At 31.1% G+C, this 19,241-nt stretch overlaps 2 protein-coding genes across 6 annotated transcripts; one reads left to right on the forward strand and one right to left on the reverse strand.

Annotated features, from left to right (window-relative positions):
* Nucleotides 1-2,657: 2,657 nt before the first annotated feature.
* On the reverse strand, nucleotides 2,658-5,527 carry LOC114379665 (zinc finger protein WIP2-like). The gene is made up of 2 exons (XM_028338356.1): nucleotides 4,707-5,527; nucleotides 2,658-3,239 (listed from the first exon to the last, which is right to left on the reverse strand). The coding sequence occupies exons 1-2, from the start codon at nucleotides 5,307-5,309 to the stop codon at nucleotides 2,817-2,819; spliced, it is 1,026 nt and encodes a 341-aa protein (XP_028194157.1). The 5' UTR covers nucleotides 5,310-5,527; the 3' UTR covers nucleotides 2,658-2,816.
* Nucleotides 5,528-12,714: 7,187 nt separating this feature from the next.
* Nucleotides 12,715-17,650, forward strand: LOC114378296 (E3 ubiquitin-protein ligase BIG BROTHER-like). Of its 5 annotated transcripts, none has more exons than XM_028336867.1 (9): nucleotides 12,715-12,991; nucleotides 13,826-13,937; nucleotides 14,058-14,233; nucleotides 14,471-14,702; nucleotides 15,742-15,779; nucleotides 15,891-15,935; nucleotides 16,527-16,654; nucleotides 17,053-17,161; nucleotides 17,283-17,650. In XM_028336867.1, exons 3-9 carry the CDS (start codon nucleotides 14,093-14,095, stop codon nucleotides 17,334-17,336), a joined length of 747 nt encoding a protein of 248 aa, XP_028192668.1. In that variant the 5' UTR covers nucleotides 12,715-12,991; nucleotides 13,826-13,937; nucleotides 14,058-14,092; the 3' UTR covers nucleotides 17,337-17,650. The 5 variants fall into 5 exon arrangements, with proteins under 5 accessions (XP_028192668.1, XP_028192669.1, XP_028192670.1 ...); XM_028336868.1 differs by lacking the exon at nucleotides 12,715-12,991 and adding an exon at nucleotides 13,122-13,239; XM_028336869.1 differs by lacking the exon at nucleotides 12,715-12,991 and adding an exon at nucleotides 13,123-13,255.
* Nucleotides 17,651-19,241: the final 1,591 nt, after the last annotated feature.

Consider the following 19,241-nt stretch of genomic DNA (forward strand, 5'->3'; position numbering starts at 1 on the left):
ATACGATTTTGGTGCCTTCTGTTACGAATCTTATCATCATTGCATTAATTCATTTCCATTTTTATTTTTTAATTTAATGAAGATATATATATATATATATATATAATATAATTATTGATTAAAAACCCTTGTTGCTGTTGGCTTCAACAAAAGCTAATTAATCATTTTGGTAGAAATCATTAGGGTCAGTCTAAACATAGTATTTGATCTGTCCATCATGAAGGACACAACAAAAGTAGCACCATCATGCGAGTCATAAAGCTGATCAATGACAGGTTCTAAAGCTTCCCCAAACCTGCATTTTCACTTGCAATACTATATATATTATTAATTATATGATTATATAAAATCTTAAACACCAATTGACCATTAAATCATGAAAAAAAGGTGATAGAATTGTATAAGGGATTTTTTAATAAATAGTTAAATTCATCTATTTCAAATATTTCATATGAGATACTGATAGATTAATTTCTAAAATATAAATAATTTAATATGAAATTCTGATAAATTAATATCTCAAATATAAATAATTTAAATTTAATTCTTAAATGTACTAAAGAAATTAGTTCCATAAAAAATATAGTAAAGTGGTCCTTAAATTTTATAATTTTCTTAAATTAATTTTTAAATATTACAACTTAATAATAAAATATTCTCATAAATTTAATGAGATAATTAATTTGTTATATTTTTTTTACATATTTAAAAATTAAATTGATATTTTTTATCTTTCAAGAAATTAATTTAACATTTTCAAGAACCCATTTGGTTTTTCTTTCCGATAATTAAGCTATTGGATAAAAGGTGTGTGTGTGCGTGTACCTTTCCATGCACTTGTGTAAATAACTATATATCAACCCTAACGTGGATAGAAGTTTGATAACATTGATTGGAGCCTCTGAGCAGCAATTTGCACGAGTGGAGAAGAGGAGGGAAAGGGTAAAGATACCTCCTGGATTCATATGAACACCCGTCACCTCACTCTAATCTTTTTCACTGGGGCCACCATGTTCCTCGGCATTTACTTTGTTACGTACTGGAACTGCGTAAGTACACATCATACCATATATACAAGTGTGACTTTATTAATATTGTACCTCTAAATGAACAGGTTTATGATATGTATGGTAGTTATTAGTGTGCTTATTTTTTTAAGAAAAAAAAATTATCATTTTATGTTACTTTTTTTATGCCCATTGAAAATGCCAAATATTCTTGAATAGACTAATTATCAGTACATATATACTTCTTTCCTCTAACGGTCGGTTGGGTAGCATGGAAACGGTGAGGAAGAGAAGAGAAAGCATAAAAATAGCCGGGAAATTAAAATTTTGGGTCATTTGATAGCGTTAAAATACAGAAGAAAAGAAATAAAAAATGTTAAATTTCACATATTTTGATTTCTTCTAAGAAGTGCGTGAAAATAAAAAGTAGTACACATTTCTTGCAAAAAAATAATCTTAGTTTTGTTCATAATTAAATTGCTGCTAAAAATAGATTTTCATAAGTAACCAGCTTTTGGATATCTGATAATCGATTACTTTCCAAACAACAATCGATATGCACTTCACACAGTACAAATACGTCAATTGATTTTCCTATCAAGTACAACTAATTGCGAGAATTTGAAAACCAAATGTTTTAATTAAGTAAATTATTTTTATTTATTTTTCTTAAACCAAAGTAGCTATGGGTGAGTTTGGTTGTGAGGAAGAGAATGAGAGAGAATAAGTAAGAAGGAAAGAAGAAAAATACTTAAATTAAAGTGGTTTGATTGGTTAAAAAAAGAAGATAAACTAATATTAAATGAAGAGAGAGAAAGAAACATGAGTAACATGTCCAATTCAACCTAAAAAATCTAGAGAGAAACTTATTTATATACAATTCTTCCCAATTCTTCTCATTTTTACCATGGGATCCACCAACTTTTTTTAAAATTTCCTCCCTAATCTCTTGTATCAAATCACCAAGCTTTTGAAATTTCTTGTCTCTTCCTCCTGTTCCCTCCTCTCCTTTCTCTCATTGGTACCAAAGCAACCTTATATCATCATATTTATTTCTACTCACTCTATTTCTCTTGTCCCTAACTATATATTTTCATCCATTCTATTTCTTTCCTTCTTCTTACCTATCAATCATATCCTAAACACTTCATGCATTAACCCCTTACTATTTTTTCCATAAATGTTTTTATCACATCATATAATCTATTATAAAAGTTTTATCTCTTATCTCTTTTTCTCTCACTAGGTGTCATTTAGAGGAGGTTTCCCTAGTCTTCTTTTTTTTTTTAAAAAAAAAAAGAAATGAAATGTCTTTTACTTTCATCATTTTTTCCATTTCTTTTTTATCACATTTATCATTTTCTCCTTTTTTTTATCTCTTTTCCTTCTACTCTAAAATAAGTGTGAAAGTAATAATATGACATAATTACAATTCTAATTAAGGTTAATTTGAAAGGAATGACAAGTTAGAATTACATGTTTTGGAGCTAGGAACCTATATTAAACGAACATTCTGTCGGTATTATTAATTATTAAACCAATGACGTACAATCCTGGGAGATCATGGATCTTGAATCTTGGAATACAAATTACCACTTCTCGGTTATGTTTATAGAGAGATACTATATATAGAGAAACCAAAACCAGAAATAAATGACAACATGAACATTTACAATCTGATATGCATCATCAAGACTCAAGGAGATAATTAATAAAAGTGAAAATATGAGAAACAATCAACAGTTCCATAGTGTTCATGACATCATATAAACTGCGACTGGGAAAGATTGCGTTAATTAATTAATTTTGTTATTCAATTTCAGAGCCCACTTGATCATCATCTTGATCTAGGTTGCAGTCATTTCCACAAGCCGTGTGTCCATACCCAAATGCCTTGATATGATCCTTAAGAGATCTTTTGTGCTTAAAATCAGACCCACAAGAGCAATACCAGCGTTTTCCACAGTTCTTTTCGTGAGTTCTCCAATCACCCCTCACAGCAAATGCTTTGCAACATTTTCTGCACACGAAAGGCTTTGTCCCATGCTTTCTCTTGTAGTGAGTTTGAAGGGTTCTGAAGTCTTTGAGTGGTTTTGCTCTTGGATGGTCGATGTTGTTCTTGCACCCCGGTGCACAGCAATAGCAAGGAAGTCTTAGCATAGCCGTGGGTTGTGTTCCCCTTAGGGACTCTGGTCCCTTCCTATATTGAGATCCATGCCCCCACATATGCATCTGTTTATTTTTGCACCAATGTTATTTATTATTATCACGTAACAGCATAGAATAATTAGATGAAGAAGAATTTGGAAGCCATTGACACACTCACACATACAAGAATACATGTTTTCTATATACTATAAATATTAGTTTTGTCCAACGAACTGCATTGTGAAAAAAAAAAATACTTCAAACTAGGCCTTTAATTTGTTGCATGTATAGTTTTGTAAGGATTTTGAATTTGAATTACTTAATTTACTATGTAGGCCAAGTTTTTGGGTTGGAATTTAAAGGAGAAAGGAGAGAAAGATAAATGTTTTATTTTAAATTAACAGATTTATATAATTAGAAAAATAAATAAATCAATTAATAACATGTAAAGTTTATGTTAATTAATTTCTTTTATTTTAAAAAATAATTAAATTAGAGAATGGAGTATTTATTAAAAAAAATACACTCTCTTTTCCTCTCTTTACAAAGCTTAACTCCCAAATAGTATGCTAACTAGGAACTGCCTCCTTTTGAACAAGTTTTGATACTAGTTCATCAACCACGCTCTCTGGAATTAAATAAATAGGTGACAGTGTAGGGCATCCTGTTAAAGAAAAAGTTCGCGCAGGAGCCCAACAAGAGAATATTTGTACAGTTATTTATATTATATTCATTTTTGTGAAACTCTATTGATATGTTGTTTCATTCTGTGCCTCCCTTGTCGGTGTCTTTTTGTTTTATGTTATAAACCATTAATTAACGTATGAGGAAAAAAACACTTGATTTAGACAACTTAACCATGCTATTTTTCTTACTTGTAAAACTAAGAAGGTGCAAAAAGGGATATAATTGAGCCATTTATTGGGATACTGATCTTCCCAGAGGGAGCAAGAGTTTTCATTTTTATCTGAACAGAAAAAGGGGTAATAGATCGAGTAGCTTGCAGCTCATCAAATAAAGGAAAGGAAATGCAATAATATTAAGTGGGAAAACCCTAAAATATATATCCATACTCGTTACTCAGACAAATCTCCCTCCTAATTTGATAAATTTAAGTCGACTTACAAAAAAAAGTTAATTTTAGTGATGAATCAATTTATGTAAATTTTAAAAATTCATCACTAAAGTTTCACTAATGTTTATATTAGTGATGGATATTTCATATTTGTCACTAAATTTAATCACTAATAAATAATTTTCTTGTATTTGCATGTGAAAATTTGAAGTCATACTATACATAGAAATATGAAGAGTTCAACTAAAGGCCTAGCATAAATAAGCTTCTTCTTTTTGGAGAAATTTTCTGAAAACGAGATCTGGGAGAAAGTAGGGGTATGGGAGAGTATAAAGAAACAGGAAAAAGGAAAGTTATTCTCTTTCCTTCTACTTATGATTCTATTCACCGGTAACTATTACTATATTGTCTTGATTATTTTATTATTCTCCTCGATCGAAGGAAATTGATCATCAAAATGACCAAAGGTGACAAACCTGCATGTTGTTGTATCTGTTGAACGTCTTGAAACAAAGGGGGCATGGGAACTGTGTTGGACCAATCAGAATCTGAGAAGAAGTAGGGATCCAATATTGTCCTCTGTTAATTCTATTTGACAGAAGAAGCCCCGAAGCATCAGTGAGTACTACTTTTTCTTCTTCTTCTTCTTTGTCTGAAGAAGCCTCTGTTGAGTATAGGCTTGAAGAAGCTAAATCAGCAGAAGATGCAATACTCGTGCTTGGAAGCCCTAAGTGTAAGGCCACAGTCACTGCAGCATCTTCTTCATCCAAGAAACTAGATGATGAACTCAGCTCTTTCTTTTTCTTGTCCACTTCCATGACACTGAATGAAGATTCAAGATCTTCTTCTTCTTCATGTCTTGGATGAAGGAGGGGAAGGGCTTTTCTTTGAGGAGGAGAGGGTTGGAACTGATGATGAGTATTAGAAGATATGGCACTTGTGTAGTTATTACTATTATGATAATTGGAAGGAAAATAGAATGGTGGATTGATGGAAGAAGGAGAAGGAGAGGAGAGAAGACATGGTGAATTGAGGTCCAACCAAAAGTTAAGGTCATTGGAGGTGTAGGAATTGGTCATGATGAGGGGGTAGTGGGAAGAAAAAGGGTATATGATATCAGGGGTAGAAAGGGTTAGGTTATTAATTACAGACAAGTGAGTGCACAGAAAGGAAATAAAGGGAAGGGAAGGAGTAGTAGTGGCGGAAGGAGAGGGGAGTAAAGGTGAGCAGAAGATATAGTTTGAGATTTCAACAAGCAAAATATAGCTAGCCACAATGAAAGAGTTAGGTGAAGGGTTAAAGGATGTGAAGAAATTAATTCAATGTTGGTAAAGCAAGACCAATAAAGTTGAGGGAGACAAGAAATCACTTGGGAAAAGGTAGAGCAGATTCAATATAAAATTTTATGGAAATTATTGTTTGGTGTTATAATTTGCACTTATTGTTTAACGTTTATAATGATGCTTCGTACGTTATGTATATATATAAAATGAATGGGAGTGGAGAGCTACTGCAGATGCTACGTTATGTAAGTGTCACTATGTAAAAAAAAAATTGAATGATACGCCATAATATTATTCTATAAAGAATTAAATTGGTAATATATATATATATAATATTTTCTTAAAATATTAAAATGACAAATAAATAGAAATATATAATTTTTTTTCATAAAAAGAAGCACGAATAATACTAAGAGAAATGTATTAGATTATAATTTTAAAGGATTTTGAAACATTTTTTTTATATAAAAAGTATTGTAATCAGAACTTTTAAATAGTGTAAATAAATTTTGTAGTATTCAATTAAGATTTTTTTAAAGAATACAACAAAATTCGATAGTATTTAATTAAGTTTTTTTATAATTTATAAAAATTAATCTTTTAATATTAAAAAATATACAAATTTAGATGAATTATTTATTAAAAAAGATTTTGATGAATTTTATTATATTTTTTAGTATAAAATATCTATCATACAATCTCACAAAAATCCTTGAGATTTTGTTAAATTTTTTTATTTCTTTTTTTATTGGTTATCAAATTTTCTTTTCTCTCATCACATATATCATCTTTTCTTTTTAATATTCTTCAAGATATATGTCATATATATTTCTCTTATTTTTTTGGAATGAAAAAATGTTAAATATATTTCTCTCCTCTAACTTTTCCTCTGTTTCAAAATTAAATTAATGTTTGTCATATGTGTCAAGATTAATTAATTATATTTTTCTTATATTAACTATTACTTAAGCAATATTTTTGTGATTATCGTTCTTAATTTCCTCATCTCCATAACTTAGTAAATTCATACCAATTTTTCACTCTCATTATTCTCTTTTAGTATATGCTTATTATTGTATCCCTTTTAAACATGTCATTAAATTTATCATGAAATATTATAATAATTAAACAAAAACTAACGTATAATTTTAAATCTATTATTCAAATCCAAAAGTGAGAATGAAAAAATGTTATTGCAAAAAAGGTTAGTATAAAAGGATATAAAGATAAAATCAATATAATTGTTAAAAGATTAAAAATTATATTGTTTTTTTTATCCAAACATCGTCATCTCTTATTATTATTTTTTACTAACTCTTGTAATTTTAAATGTGTTTTTAAAATTTAACGAATTTTTTTAAATTTTATAAATTTATAAAGTTCTTTCAAATTCTTTAAATTCTTATAATATAAATTCATTAAAATCCAAACTATAATAAAAATCTTTTAAAGAAATCTAATAAGCCATAATATTCCTACATAATTTTTAAAATTCTCAAAAAATAATTATGTTAAAATATTATTTTAAAATTCTAATCCAATATATCCTTAAATATGTCACTATGCTAGTATGTGTATCTCTTACAAAATCTCTCTTACTCTCTCCTTTTAATACATTTTAAAAAAATAAATATATATTTTTACATTAGAATTACACTTTTCAAATTATAATTATCACTAATTCTTATTGATTTTATTTTAGAAAATATAAAAGAGTTTTGCTAATTAAAATTCCTTGGACATTAATTAAGAAAATAAAAAAAATTATTGAAATACATAAAATTATATTGTTCATAACCTTTTTTTTTATACTTTTATCTTCATAAAAATATTTTTTTCTTTTAATTCCTTAATTAATACACTAAATGCACTAGTATTTATCAATATATAATACGTTAACCAACCCACATATGGGAAGAAATTAATGTCACGAAGTCAGTCATCGTAGTTACTACTTATCCCCTCGCTACCAACTAACCACAATCCCCGTATATTCACACGAGGCGGAAACTACCTGTAGCCCCCATTGGGGAGAAACAATAGTTTTTCTTTTTCTTAAAGAAGGGAAAAACAATAGTTATTATCAGGACAATTTGTAGAGTGTTTTTAAGTCACACTACTTGAAAAATAGTCATCGTTTTTAAATTTCTTAAAGAGAGAATTATAATAAATTAACAAATATCATCTTGTGAATTATAATTAGCTTTAAGATTATATTATGAGTCTTGCTAATCAATATTTTTAAAGTATCAATTAAAAAAATAAACAAATATTTATTATGAAGATCTTAAAAGAACATAAAAAATATAAATAATATGATTTTATGTATTATAATAAAAATGTTTTTTCTTTTAATTCCTTAATTAATATTCTAATTAAAAATACTGGTTAATATTTATCTTCTCCTGTCTACCAAACTACTTAGTGATACAAACAAATTAAACTCATACTAGTAAGTGGGCGCCTTTAAAATATTGAATTAATTTAATGATCTTGAATAACAAGAACCAATTGAGCATTGGGAAATATTTCCGAGGAAAACACAAAAAATCTGCTTGTTTGACATACTACTACATTGTGATTTTATGTATCCCTCGGGAAACAAATAAATGCTTTTTTGGATTTAAACCAGCAATTGCTTTGGCTTGCACGCTGTGGTCTACTTGGCTCCTCAAAGCACGCAGATGCTGTCGGTGTCTCCAATACTGCTTTCACCTCTTGCATGCAAATGTTGACTGTTTCATCTACCATGTCTGCTTCATTGTTCACAACACTGAAACAAGCTATCAGTGGACAGTTTTGGAATTTAGAGTTATATTAAAAATCAATTACGTACACAGTCAAAAACATTCTTTCTTTAATTTTTCTAGAATTAAAGAAAGAATGTTTATGTTGTAGATCTACACTTATAGCTTGGGAAACTCTGCTGGAAGAGTTGGTCATATTATGTTGTAGATATAGCTAGAATTTGGGTTTATGTTTAAATCAAAGAACTAATTCTTGCAGTGAGTTTCCCAATTATATATAGAAAGTTATTATATATATATATATATATATATATATATATATATATATATATATATATATATATATATATATATATATATAGTTTAAGATTACAATACGTTTATATTTTTGACTCATTTTTTACATGATACCTATGCTGCAAGTTTTTTAATTTATGAAAAAAAATAACATTCAAAGGTTGAAGTTATCATCATTTGATAATTCTTATAAGACTTCAAATAATATTTTTAAATGTTAAGAAATAAATAGTGCACTTATTTCAATAGTTAATTTGGTATATTTCTTATTTAAAACTTCATTTTCAAAATGTTAGGACAAAACCTAATTAAGTGCAATACTATACGTGCTTTGGTGTTTTAATTAGTTAGAGTTTTATTTGGATAACTCTTGGAATAAAAAAAATAACACCAAAGGTTGGCACCTTACTTAAGTGATCTTCAATTTTAGACTGAAACATGTTCTAAGGGTCTCTTTGGTAGAGAGGAAAAAAAGGGTGAATGAAAATAAAAAGAAAAGTTGAAAAATATAGGTGAGAAATAAAGTAAAAATTAAAGATGTTTAATTGAAAAGAAATAAAGATGAATAAAAATATATAAAAAATAATACAGATTTCACGATTTTAAAAATTATTTCCACTTGATTTCTCCTTCTCCAAACAATCTATATTAATTCCATCTTTGTCTCTCTCCCTCTTACTTTTCTCCACATTAAACAAGGACTAAAAGTGTGAAGTATTATAGGAGTGTGTTTGATAAGACACTTTAATAACCTATAATCTATTTTGACCAGCTGATTTATAAGTTAATTTAACCAAAAATAGTTTTTTTATACACAAACTTATATTAGTATCTTATAAGAAAATAAGTTATTTCAAATAACTTATTAAAATAAGGTAGCTTATAAAATTTAGTGCTAACTCAAATAAAATTTTAGTACTTCCTAGTACCTACATCCTTACCATTAACTTTCTTTATATGATATTTTAAAAATTTTAATTGAAATTTTTTATTTACAAAGTAGTCATACAAAGGTATATATTGCTATTTTAAAAGAAATAATATACAATACTTGAAGTTTCCATCACAGTCATTGGGGCTATTTACTGGGCTTCAAGGCTAGGCCCGTCTAATTCCAACATAACTGAAGGCAGAATATTGAACAAAATTTGGACTGAACGACTTGAGTCACAACAAACGTCCAAGTCCAACTACGCTTGTTTTTTTTTTTCTTTTTCCAGCTTTCTCCTTCAACCATGTATAATCTTCCTACAACAAAAATTAAAGCAAATAATTACAAAATCAAATCATAGATTCTCATGCAAGAATCAAAGCCCAAAATTACTGACCAGCATCTATGCTAAATGCTAATATAAATATACCACTCGCCTCATCATTAAAATGAGAAAAAAAATAGTTCACAAAAAAAAAAGAGAGGAAAAATAGGTCCTTCCTCTCCTCTACTACTCTTTCATTTCAATTCAAGTCCTTTTGTGACGTTCACTTGCTCAAAATTGGTACCGCAGGGCTATGGTAAGTGAAAACACTGAAATATTGGTTTTATTCCATTTCTTATTGATCTATTAGTTTCTTCTTGTCGACAATATTAGTGAATAGTGGTTGTTGAATAATTTACAATATATAATGAATACTAGGTGGTGCAGGCGAGGTATATATACGGATACTATTACTCACAAAGTCACAGTCACCAATTGGGTTATTATGATCATCACTCATCAGCACTAAATATTTGTTTGACATGGTAATGATACTGTAGAAAGATGTATCCATATCCTTTCGATGGGCCATGTTTTGTTAAAAGAATGGTGGAGTCTAACGATGAAGTTGGAGCTCATTGGGTTTGGTATCTAAGATCGTTAAGGAAGACTAAGGTCAAGGCCTTGTCCCTGTTACGATTCAAGACAGGCACTTGTTTCATGTGTCTTAAATTTTGCCTCCTACGACTTTTTAAGTTTAATAAAAATTATTTTCATCAAAGATTAGAATTTGAGTAATCACTAATGTCTATTCAGATATATCTAAATTAATATTTAGAAACATATTTCAATGGTGGTTTAAAATAAATATAATCTTGTTATAATTAATGCTATCAAAATAAAAAAAGGGACGTGTGTATACACTTCTCAGAAGTCACAAGGAACAAATGGAAAAGACTGCCAGGCATGTGAGGGAATCACGCAAAACATAATTGAGAAGCGAATGATACAAAAACCCGGCGTGCAATGAAGTGAGGAATGAAAAGTATCATTATAAATATAACCCCCCTCACGTTCCTTTTTGTCTGCAATTCCAAAGGTCTCACGTTACACTCGTCATGACCAAACTCTAAAGATTCACTACTTGCTCACAAAGGAGAGACCTCATAATATCATTTGCATAAACATGCATGACACATCACATGTCTAACGACATTCAAAAAAGTAAACGGCTTGACATGAATCCACATCAGTAGCTCGTGGTCTTTCATCAAGAATTTTTCTGATATTTTTAAAAATTTAGTTTACTAGCTCGTTTTTCTTTACGAATGATTAAATATTAAATGAGTAACTAATGAACCGGCGGAGATTTTTGAACATGGTGTCTCTTATATGCACACTTAAACAATAGCAACTCATATATGCACACTCAAAGCTAAAATAGTTACATATATTAGTAATCCTAAGACTACCAACACAATAAACAACTTCATGTTACAAAAAAAAATGATCATGATAGTCTTAAACTTTCCTTTACACTTCTTTTCCCTTTATATTTTCCCTTCTGGATTGACACTTGTCTAACAACAATCCAAATCAAATTGTCACGACCTAGGACAACTTACAACGAATTTGAGTGAAAAAATATTATGTAAAGAAGCACACATCAAGGTAACAAATTTGAGTAGAGCAATGTTGCCTAAAGGAACTCCAATGGTCTGTATATGATTCCAATATGTGTATGTCTAATCTTAGTTAATTTAATTTATTTTTAAAATACTTAAAACTTTTAAAAATAATTTATTTTCTTGGAAAAGAAAAACTACATCCAAACACATGCTAATCCCTCTAAACCTCCACTCTTGTTGTGTTCGTTAGCTTTTCCTTTTTTTTTTTTTTTTTTTTCATTTACCAAAAAAACAAAACACGATAGTTGCTCTAGATAAAGTTGTATTTTCATCACCATAGTGTCTCACCTTGTAAGAGTCTAAGAGACCAGAAATAGAACAAATTAAATTGTTGTATTTCGTGGGAAAATGGAAAGCATGCATGATGCATAGATTTTGTTGTAGGTTGATTGCTAATCAAGATCATTACTCGCGTTCCTGGCTGGGAAACTCATTGCTTCAGCGATGCCGTGACAGAGCTCTACCTCACCCGCAGCGTCGTCGCACTTCTCCTAAGTCGTTACGCCTGGGAGCTTCATGGAAGAGACTCTCGGAGCAATGAAGGAGACGATGATGAAAAATTCCACCGATGAAGGGATAAAAAAATACGGTGCAGAGGTACATGGTAATGATGTAAGAATAAGATTAATCTAACGGTTATTAATTGCGGTCCATTTTAGACCATATGAAAGACTTCTCCACTATAATCGTGGCCTGATACCAACTTAATTGGATCAGTTTTGTTTGGTCATCCTTCTTCAACCATATTTAGCTTTCACAAGATTCATTTTCTAAACATAGGCCAACAACTAAGGTTGTCCCTATCAAAGAACCCCACAAGATTCATGTGGAACCCCTTTCCGCATCTAATTTTTCTTATGGCTGCGTCTCATCTCTTCAATATTAAAAATCAAACAAAACCATATTTCTATCCATTTCTCTTTGATGCTTCCCTTATTCAGCAAGCAATGATTACATTAATTATTAATTCCCCCTCTTATCCTTTCATTTATTTATCAGTTTTAAAACTTGAAATTACATAAAAAAAAATACGAAACTAACATTTCCCTCGACTATAATTTACTTCGCTTATATTAGATGATTAAAATATAAATATAACGAGATAATATAAGAAAGAAATCATTATTTCACTTTCGAGACATTTTTATAATAAAATAGAATGTGATAGAGCAATAAAAAAAACCGACTCGATATTGTACTTCTATAATAATAATTACTTTTGGTTGTTTAAAATCAATCTTATGATCTGAAATTAACACAACCGAAGAAAAAGAAGATCAATCACACCAAAATTCCAATTTTTTTCGTTTTCTGCAGTTATTACGGGTAGAAAATGAAAATGAAAAGACAAATCCTTAACGTTTGGTGAAAAGGTGCGATGCAGGTGATCATGTTCTATCTAACGGAGTTTGCGTGTGGGTGAAACCAGCACCAGCGCAGTGCGTAAAGGCAGAGAGAGAGAGAGTGAAATGAGTGAGTTACAAAATGAAGAGTGACGAAGCCATTTCGCCATTATCACTCCTCTCGCACCAAAAGCGATGAAAGTCTAGGTCAGTCTCAGTTCCTTCAATTTCACCTTCCGAATCTTAATCCTTCTCTCTCGCTCGCTCGCTCGCTCGCTCTCTGCTTCTTCATCTCATTTCATTTTTTTACATCAATTGTCATTGTCGATCTTCGCACTTGCTGCTTTTCTCGTTTTGATCCGTACATTTCCCTCTGCCGTTGCGATCTCCGAAGCTGCGAGATTCTTCTGCCTCGATTGCGCACTTCATGTGATTCCGCTTCTCTCTCTAACCAAGTATTCTACTCCTTGGGTTTGTGCCTTGTTTGGTTTCCATATATATATATATATATATATATATATAACTATAAGATTTATAGTTTGTTCAGGCATACGCTGTCACTGCGTTGCTAGAATTTTTATAGGCTAAGGCTGAATCATAGGTTCAGATGCGAGGACAATTTTCCTCTCTCTCTTCATATTCTCGTCCGTGAATCTCTGTTTCTTCCGGAGAGATCTCGCAGATTTTCTTACTTTCGCGTGATCTTAGAATGCACTATTTTGATCAGCTGATAAGAAACACATTTTGATATAATCATATCAACTTATTGGATTGCTAAGGATGGTTATGGCTGATTGCTGACTAAAATTTTGCAAGCTTTGGTATTAATGCCGTTTCAAATTTTTTGTCATTTTTCTTTACGGCACTTGTTAGTTCTGAAATTTCTTGATTCTGGATGTAAATTGCTAGATTAGGCATGCTGGATTGTTCTTTCTTTTAGAATGGATGGAGTTGAGCAATTAATAATTGTAGATATAAGAGCCTTGGTTGAATTAATGACATTTTCCCTCACAAAATCTGTGTGATTTTTTCCTTCTGCAGGTTTTTACATTTCTGGAGTAGCTGAATCAGATGAGGCGGATGGTCTTTTGTTAATTACTTCAACTTAGGTAGACGAATCTGCCTTGGTGAATCTGTCAAGATTGAAGAATAGGTTTGTATATATTAATTAATAATTAATGTTAGTGCTGAAGCTTTTTTGTTTTGTGTTTGTGTGCTTCATTGTCTTTGCACTGATTCTTCTAATTTAATTTGCCCTGAATTCACTGTGCAGACTGCAGATTATTTGTCTGGCAGAAAGGATTCAAAATGAGTTGGAACCCACACATGGAGCTCCATTACAATACCATTAGCTATCCCTATAATACAGCAGGAAGCTTTATCGAATATTTTGAAGGTCTCACCTATGAACATGTCAACTTCATTTTTTCTGGTGCATCACATGCTCAGGTGCCTGCAAAAATTGTCATTTATATCCTGTTTAAGATATTTCATATAAGCCTTGGTTTGATGAAAATTGTTCTTCTTATCTTGTTTTCTTAATGTAAACCTGTCCTGTAGCTGTGTTTCACTATTTTATCTGAAACTTTGTTGTTGTTGTTGTTGTTGTTCTTTTGTTATTAATGATAGGCTACTAGAAAGATTCATAATTCTAAAGTAAAGACATAAAATTCCATTTATATGCAGGAGAGTTCATACCCTTCAAATTCAAGCTTTTACAAGTTTGGAATTTCTGAACCAGTGAATACTTCATACTATCGTTACGGTCATGGTTATGAGGTAAATCATCACGAACCTCTGGTGGATGAGTATAGGAGACCTTCAGAGAACTCATTGACAATCAATGAACAGTCAGCAGCAGTAAGCACAGAATGGGTTGAAGGTGGAAACACTGGCACACGAGACAATTCTATTGAATGTAAGTTTGTGATTTTCATCCATCTGAAAATATATTTTTGTAAATTTATAAAGGCTTTAGATTAGCCTTTGAACAATGGAAACAACAAATGGCCCATCATGCACATTATGAGTAATTAATTACAATAGTAATATCTGGGTGTTGAAATGCAGTCTTGGGTATATATGTAAGTTCCTAAAAAGTTCATTTCTGCTCAATTTATACTGCTACACCTGATTCTTTTCGTGAGCATCATAATGTTTGAGAAACTGGTTGTTGTACTAAGTCAGTAATTAATTCAGGTATCCCAATGCCATGATCTTAAGCCCTTTATATGATCCTTAGGATTTGCCGTAATTTAGCTGATCTTTCTAAAACTAGACAATGGATATTTGTCTAATTTGTAGATGACTTATTTAATTTTCACTTTTCCTCTACACCTCTTCATTAATCTTTATCCTGTCTTTTTGCTAAGAAGGAAATAAATGTTGAAGCTTTTAACTATTGTTGCAAGGAAAATATGGACTTGGGTTCTCTTGGGGGACGGATCTATAAAACATCTAAGGGGGACCTGGACATGTATAATTGCATTGAATATAAGTATGTAGAAGTCAAAATAATGAGCCTGAAAATTGAAGTGATAGAAGTGTGAGACTTTTAGTATTTTAGTGACAAAAGTGAAGTAAACATTAGTTCAGAACATATAAATTTAAAATAAAGTAATGAACTAACAAGGCTTGTCCCCCTTTGGATCTGTCTCTGATCCCCTCTATCAATGCTTTGTTCAACTCCTTAAAGAAATAGACAGAGACAAAGGAGTTAAAGGAGTAGTTCCACTTTGGTCAGCCATCCAGATATGGTAGCCATTTCTCAGAACAAATATTTGTAGGACTTTTTTTAAGCTTAAATCCAAAGACAAGGCAGTAGATTCTGTTAATGACCTCTTCATTTATATCCATGCAAACCCCCTTTTGCAGATCTGATAGTTTTGAGTCCTTTCACCACCCTACATATAAAATGTTTTTTCACATTTTGAACAACTTTGTCTCTTTTCTTTCAGGTCCTCGAAGACATCATAGTAATTCAAATGATTATCAGGTATTTGCCTTCAAGACTCCTGGTGCCTGAAAAGAAGTTTATACAGTTACCTTTAGCCATTCATCGGTTCGAATCACAATAAATGATTATCTAACAAGCCATATTATGCAGGTTATTTGGCAAGACAATATTGATCCGGACAACATGACCTATGAGGTTGGATTGAGTCTTGGATTCCTTCTCTTTCTAGGCATTATATAGTATTTCCTTAAGTACAGCGACTAAATATTTTTTTTCTTTGGAGTCAATCTTCTAGATATACACAATAGTTAGTCTTGAAATTATTTGACCAAGGGAACATACTTTGGTTACTTGTTTATTTTTATGTCTTTCGTTGTTTTATGCTTTACAGTACACATTATTCTACAATAGATGGTTTCTCTTGGAAAATATTGTTTGCCTAATCACTTCATAAAATTGTCTCAGTTAGTTATGTGTCCTTATGAGCTAGATTGCATTACATATTTTAATTGCAATTGGTAAAATCCATTATTTTCCTTCTACTGCTGGTTTATTAAATCTGGAGAAAAATAGAAGTTAACAAGGTAATATTTATGTTAGAAAATTGTCTCAGTTGCACGTGTTTTTCAATTAAATGTGTGGCAAATGGTAGTGTGATCTTAAATCATTATAGTATGCGAACATCTGTATAGATAGCAAATTAGCAATTAGAAAAGGGTGGAAGTATAGACTCCTTATATTTGAGTGTATTATTTTCCAACATCAATATGGTATCCTTTATTGCAGGAACTACTTGAATTGGGTGAAGCTGTTGGAACTCAAAGCCGTGGTCTCACCCAAGAACAGATCTCCTCACTTCCGGTGTCAAAGTACAAATGTGGGTTCTTCTTGAGGAAGAAGTCACGGGATGAGAGGTGATATTTGGGTTTCTGGACTCGTTTTTTTTTAATGCAAATGCTGCTTTTCTTCTCCTTTCATTATTTCTGCTTTTTATTCTTGAACCTACTTGGCCCAAATTAATCTTGAGGAATTTTAGATTGTTGCTATTAAGCTTATGCTATGTGTTAAATTTCTATCAAGCTTATCAAAGAATTCTGTCTCGCGTGATCTTTAAATAAGAATAAAGTGCGTGTAAAACAAAATGAATCAAGTTTAGTATTGTTTCCCTTTTGTTCCCTTGTATGATATAATATAGAATTGGAAACAGTCCAGATGGGAATTAACTTAAAAACTCCGTGTATTATTGATGCTTTGAAGTTATAACTTGCGTTCTCCCTGCTAATTTATTGATCTGACTTGTCTTCTTGTTTAGATGTGTGATTTGCCAGATGGAATATAAAAGAGGGGACAAGCGCATCACCTTGCCATGTAAACATGTTTATCATGCTAGTTGTGGGAACAAATGGCTTAGCATCAATAAGGCAAGATATTTACTACTAACTTACCAAGTTATCATGAGCTCAATAAGTGCTTTTAGTGCTAATTTTCACGTCTGCTGAGATACTTTTATTTTTGCTTTTCCTTCTGCGCCTATTTTTTCAGGCCTGCCCTATATGTTACACGGAAGTGTTTGCCGACAAGTCAAAACACAAATAATCTCAAGCGGATAAGTAACCTGCATATGTTTCTGTTTCTCCTTGAGTGTGGGGGTCTTTCATAGAAATACATTTTTATTTGATTTTTCCCTTTTCGTAGTGAGGTCAGCCCTGGGTTTAGTAAAAATACAGAGAATCTAAAGTTTTATAAAAGGATATGGACATGTATCAATTGTCATTGTTGTACTGGAGAGGTTGGATTACGGTTTGTTTTCATAATAGCTAATACGGTGTGCTATGATTTCACGTAATTATTGTCTCGTGTTGCTGATACAGTGTTGTTGGAAAGCCATGTGAAAATGCATTCGCCGTTTTCATGATTTTTTTTAAACACTCATCAATTGCGTTAGGTCATTGGACTTTGCAGCGCCTCGCAATTATTAGCGATGAAGGTAGATTGTTGTATAAAGTCCACCATTTACATGAGAAGAAAAACCGAAGACTATATTGTAGGCAAATAATATTCGGGCACGCTAGGCATTAAACCCTGATGTTTTTAAGTGGTGCCATACTGCAAAAGTGAAGGAAATAATCTATGCTGTCTGCTCACACGAGCTTTAACTTACGATTAAACAACTTATCGGGTAATTATTATTCACGCAAGCAGTGTTTCTCTTCCTTGACTTTTTCATTGCTCATGTTATGGCTGAACTCTTGGTTAAGTTGAACTTAGATGAACTTTTTAACAATGTTTGTGCAAGAAAAATAATTTAATTTGGATAAAATTTTAATAAGTACTTGTAAGAAATAAAAATAGAATATTGAACTTATTTTAAATGTTAAAATTAAACTATGTAATTTGATAAGTTAATTTTAAATTATGAGAATTTGATTTATTTTCATTTTTCATTTTTTCTCTCTTTATAAGAACATGTTGATAATTTTATCTAAATTGTGAATCAATTAAGGTAAAATAAATTAGAATTTTCCATTAAGTTGTTCAACTTATGCACTTCATCGTATTTGGAAATTCTTGTTTAATTTTTTCTTAATTGAGATGCATAAATTCATTTTACCTTATGGGAGAAGTGTGATTAGGCATTTAATCATATTTAGAAAATTTATTGGAATATGAGAGGGGGGGGGGGGGAGGTTGCACTAAGTGTGCAACTTTGTGAACATATGAGGGCAAAATGCAAGAAAAATATTAAATGATAAAAAGTGCAATTTTTTTTTTTAAAAAAAAAGAGTAAAGAAAAGAATAATTGAACTTATTTATTGAGACATGAACATGTAACTTAGTGGCATGTATCCTTAGTAAACCGCCCAATTATACACTCGAAGCACTAAAATTTCAACTTCTAGGATTTGGACAAACTTCAGCATTAGAGCATGTTTAGGTGCATTCCTACTTTCTGGCTCTTCTTGAATCTCTTATCGCATTCTTGCTACAAGGACCCTTGACCCTTATATCAATCTATCAATGTTTGCCCAAATAGTTCTGCTAGAGTAATGCCATGCAATGTTGACCAAGAGCTCTCACCGAACGCAACTTTTTTCTCAGCACCAACCAATTTTGTCGACCTCTTTTCTCCTTCCCCAACACCATGCAAGTCAAAGGAAAAGACGTTCTAGCTGCAGCAGCATTAGTATAGCCAGGAAGCTAATTAATTATATGTGGATATATAATAAGTTCATAGTTACTAAACAGAGTCAGGCCACATTAATGGGAGTACTGAATCAAAATATTTGATGTACATAGCAACGAGGTATCTTGGTTATTGATCAATGTCTCAACTAACTTGGTAAAATTGGTACCAAAATCTCTAACAATAGCAGAGCACTGAGTGAGACTTATTATGCTTTGTTACCTATCTTTACAAAGCCGTCCCAAGCCCGCAGGATTAGGTTATGTCGTCAGTTAAATGCCTGTTTGATTGCGGATCAGAAACGTGAACTTTTACGT

The sequence above is a fragment of the Glycine soja genome, chromosome 12 (assembly GCF_004193775.1).
Source record: "Glycine soja cultivar W05 chromosome 12, ASM419377v2, whole genome shotgun sequence".
NCBI lineage: Eukaryota > Viridiplantae > Streptophyta > Magnoliopsida > Fabales > Fabaceae > Glycine > Glycine soja.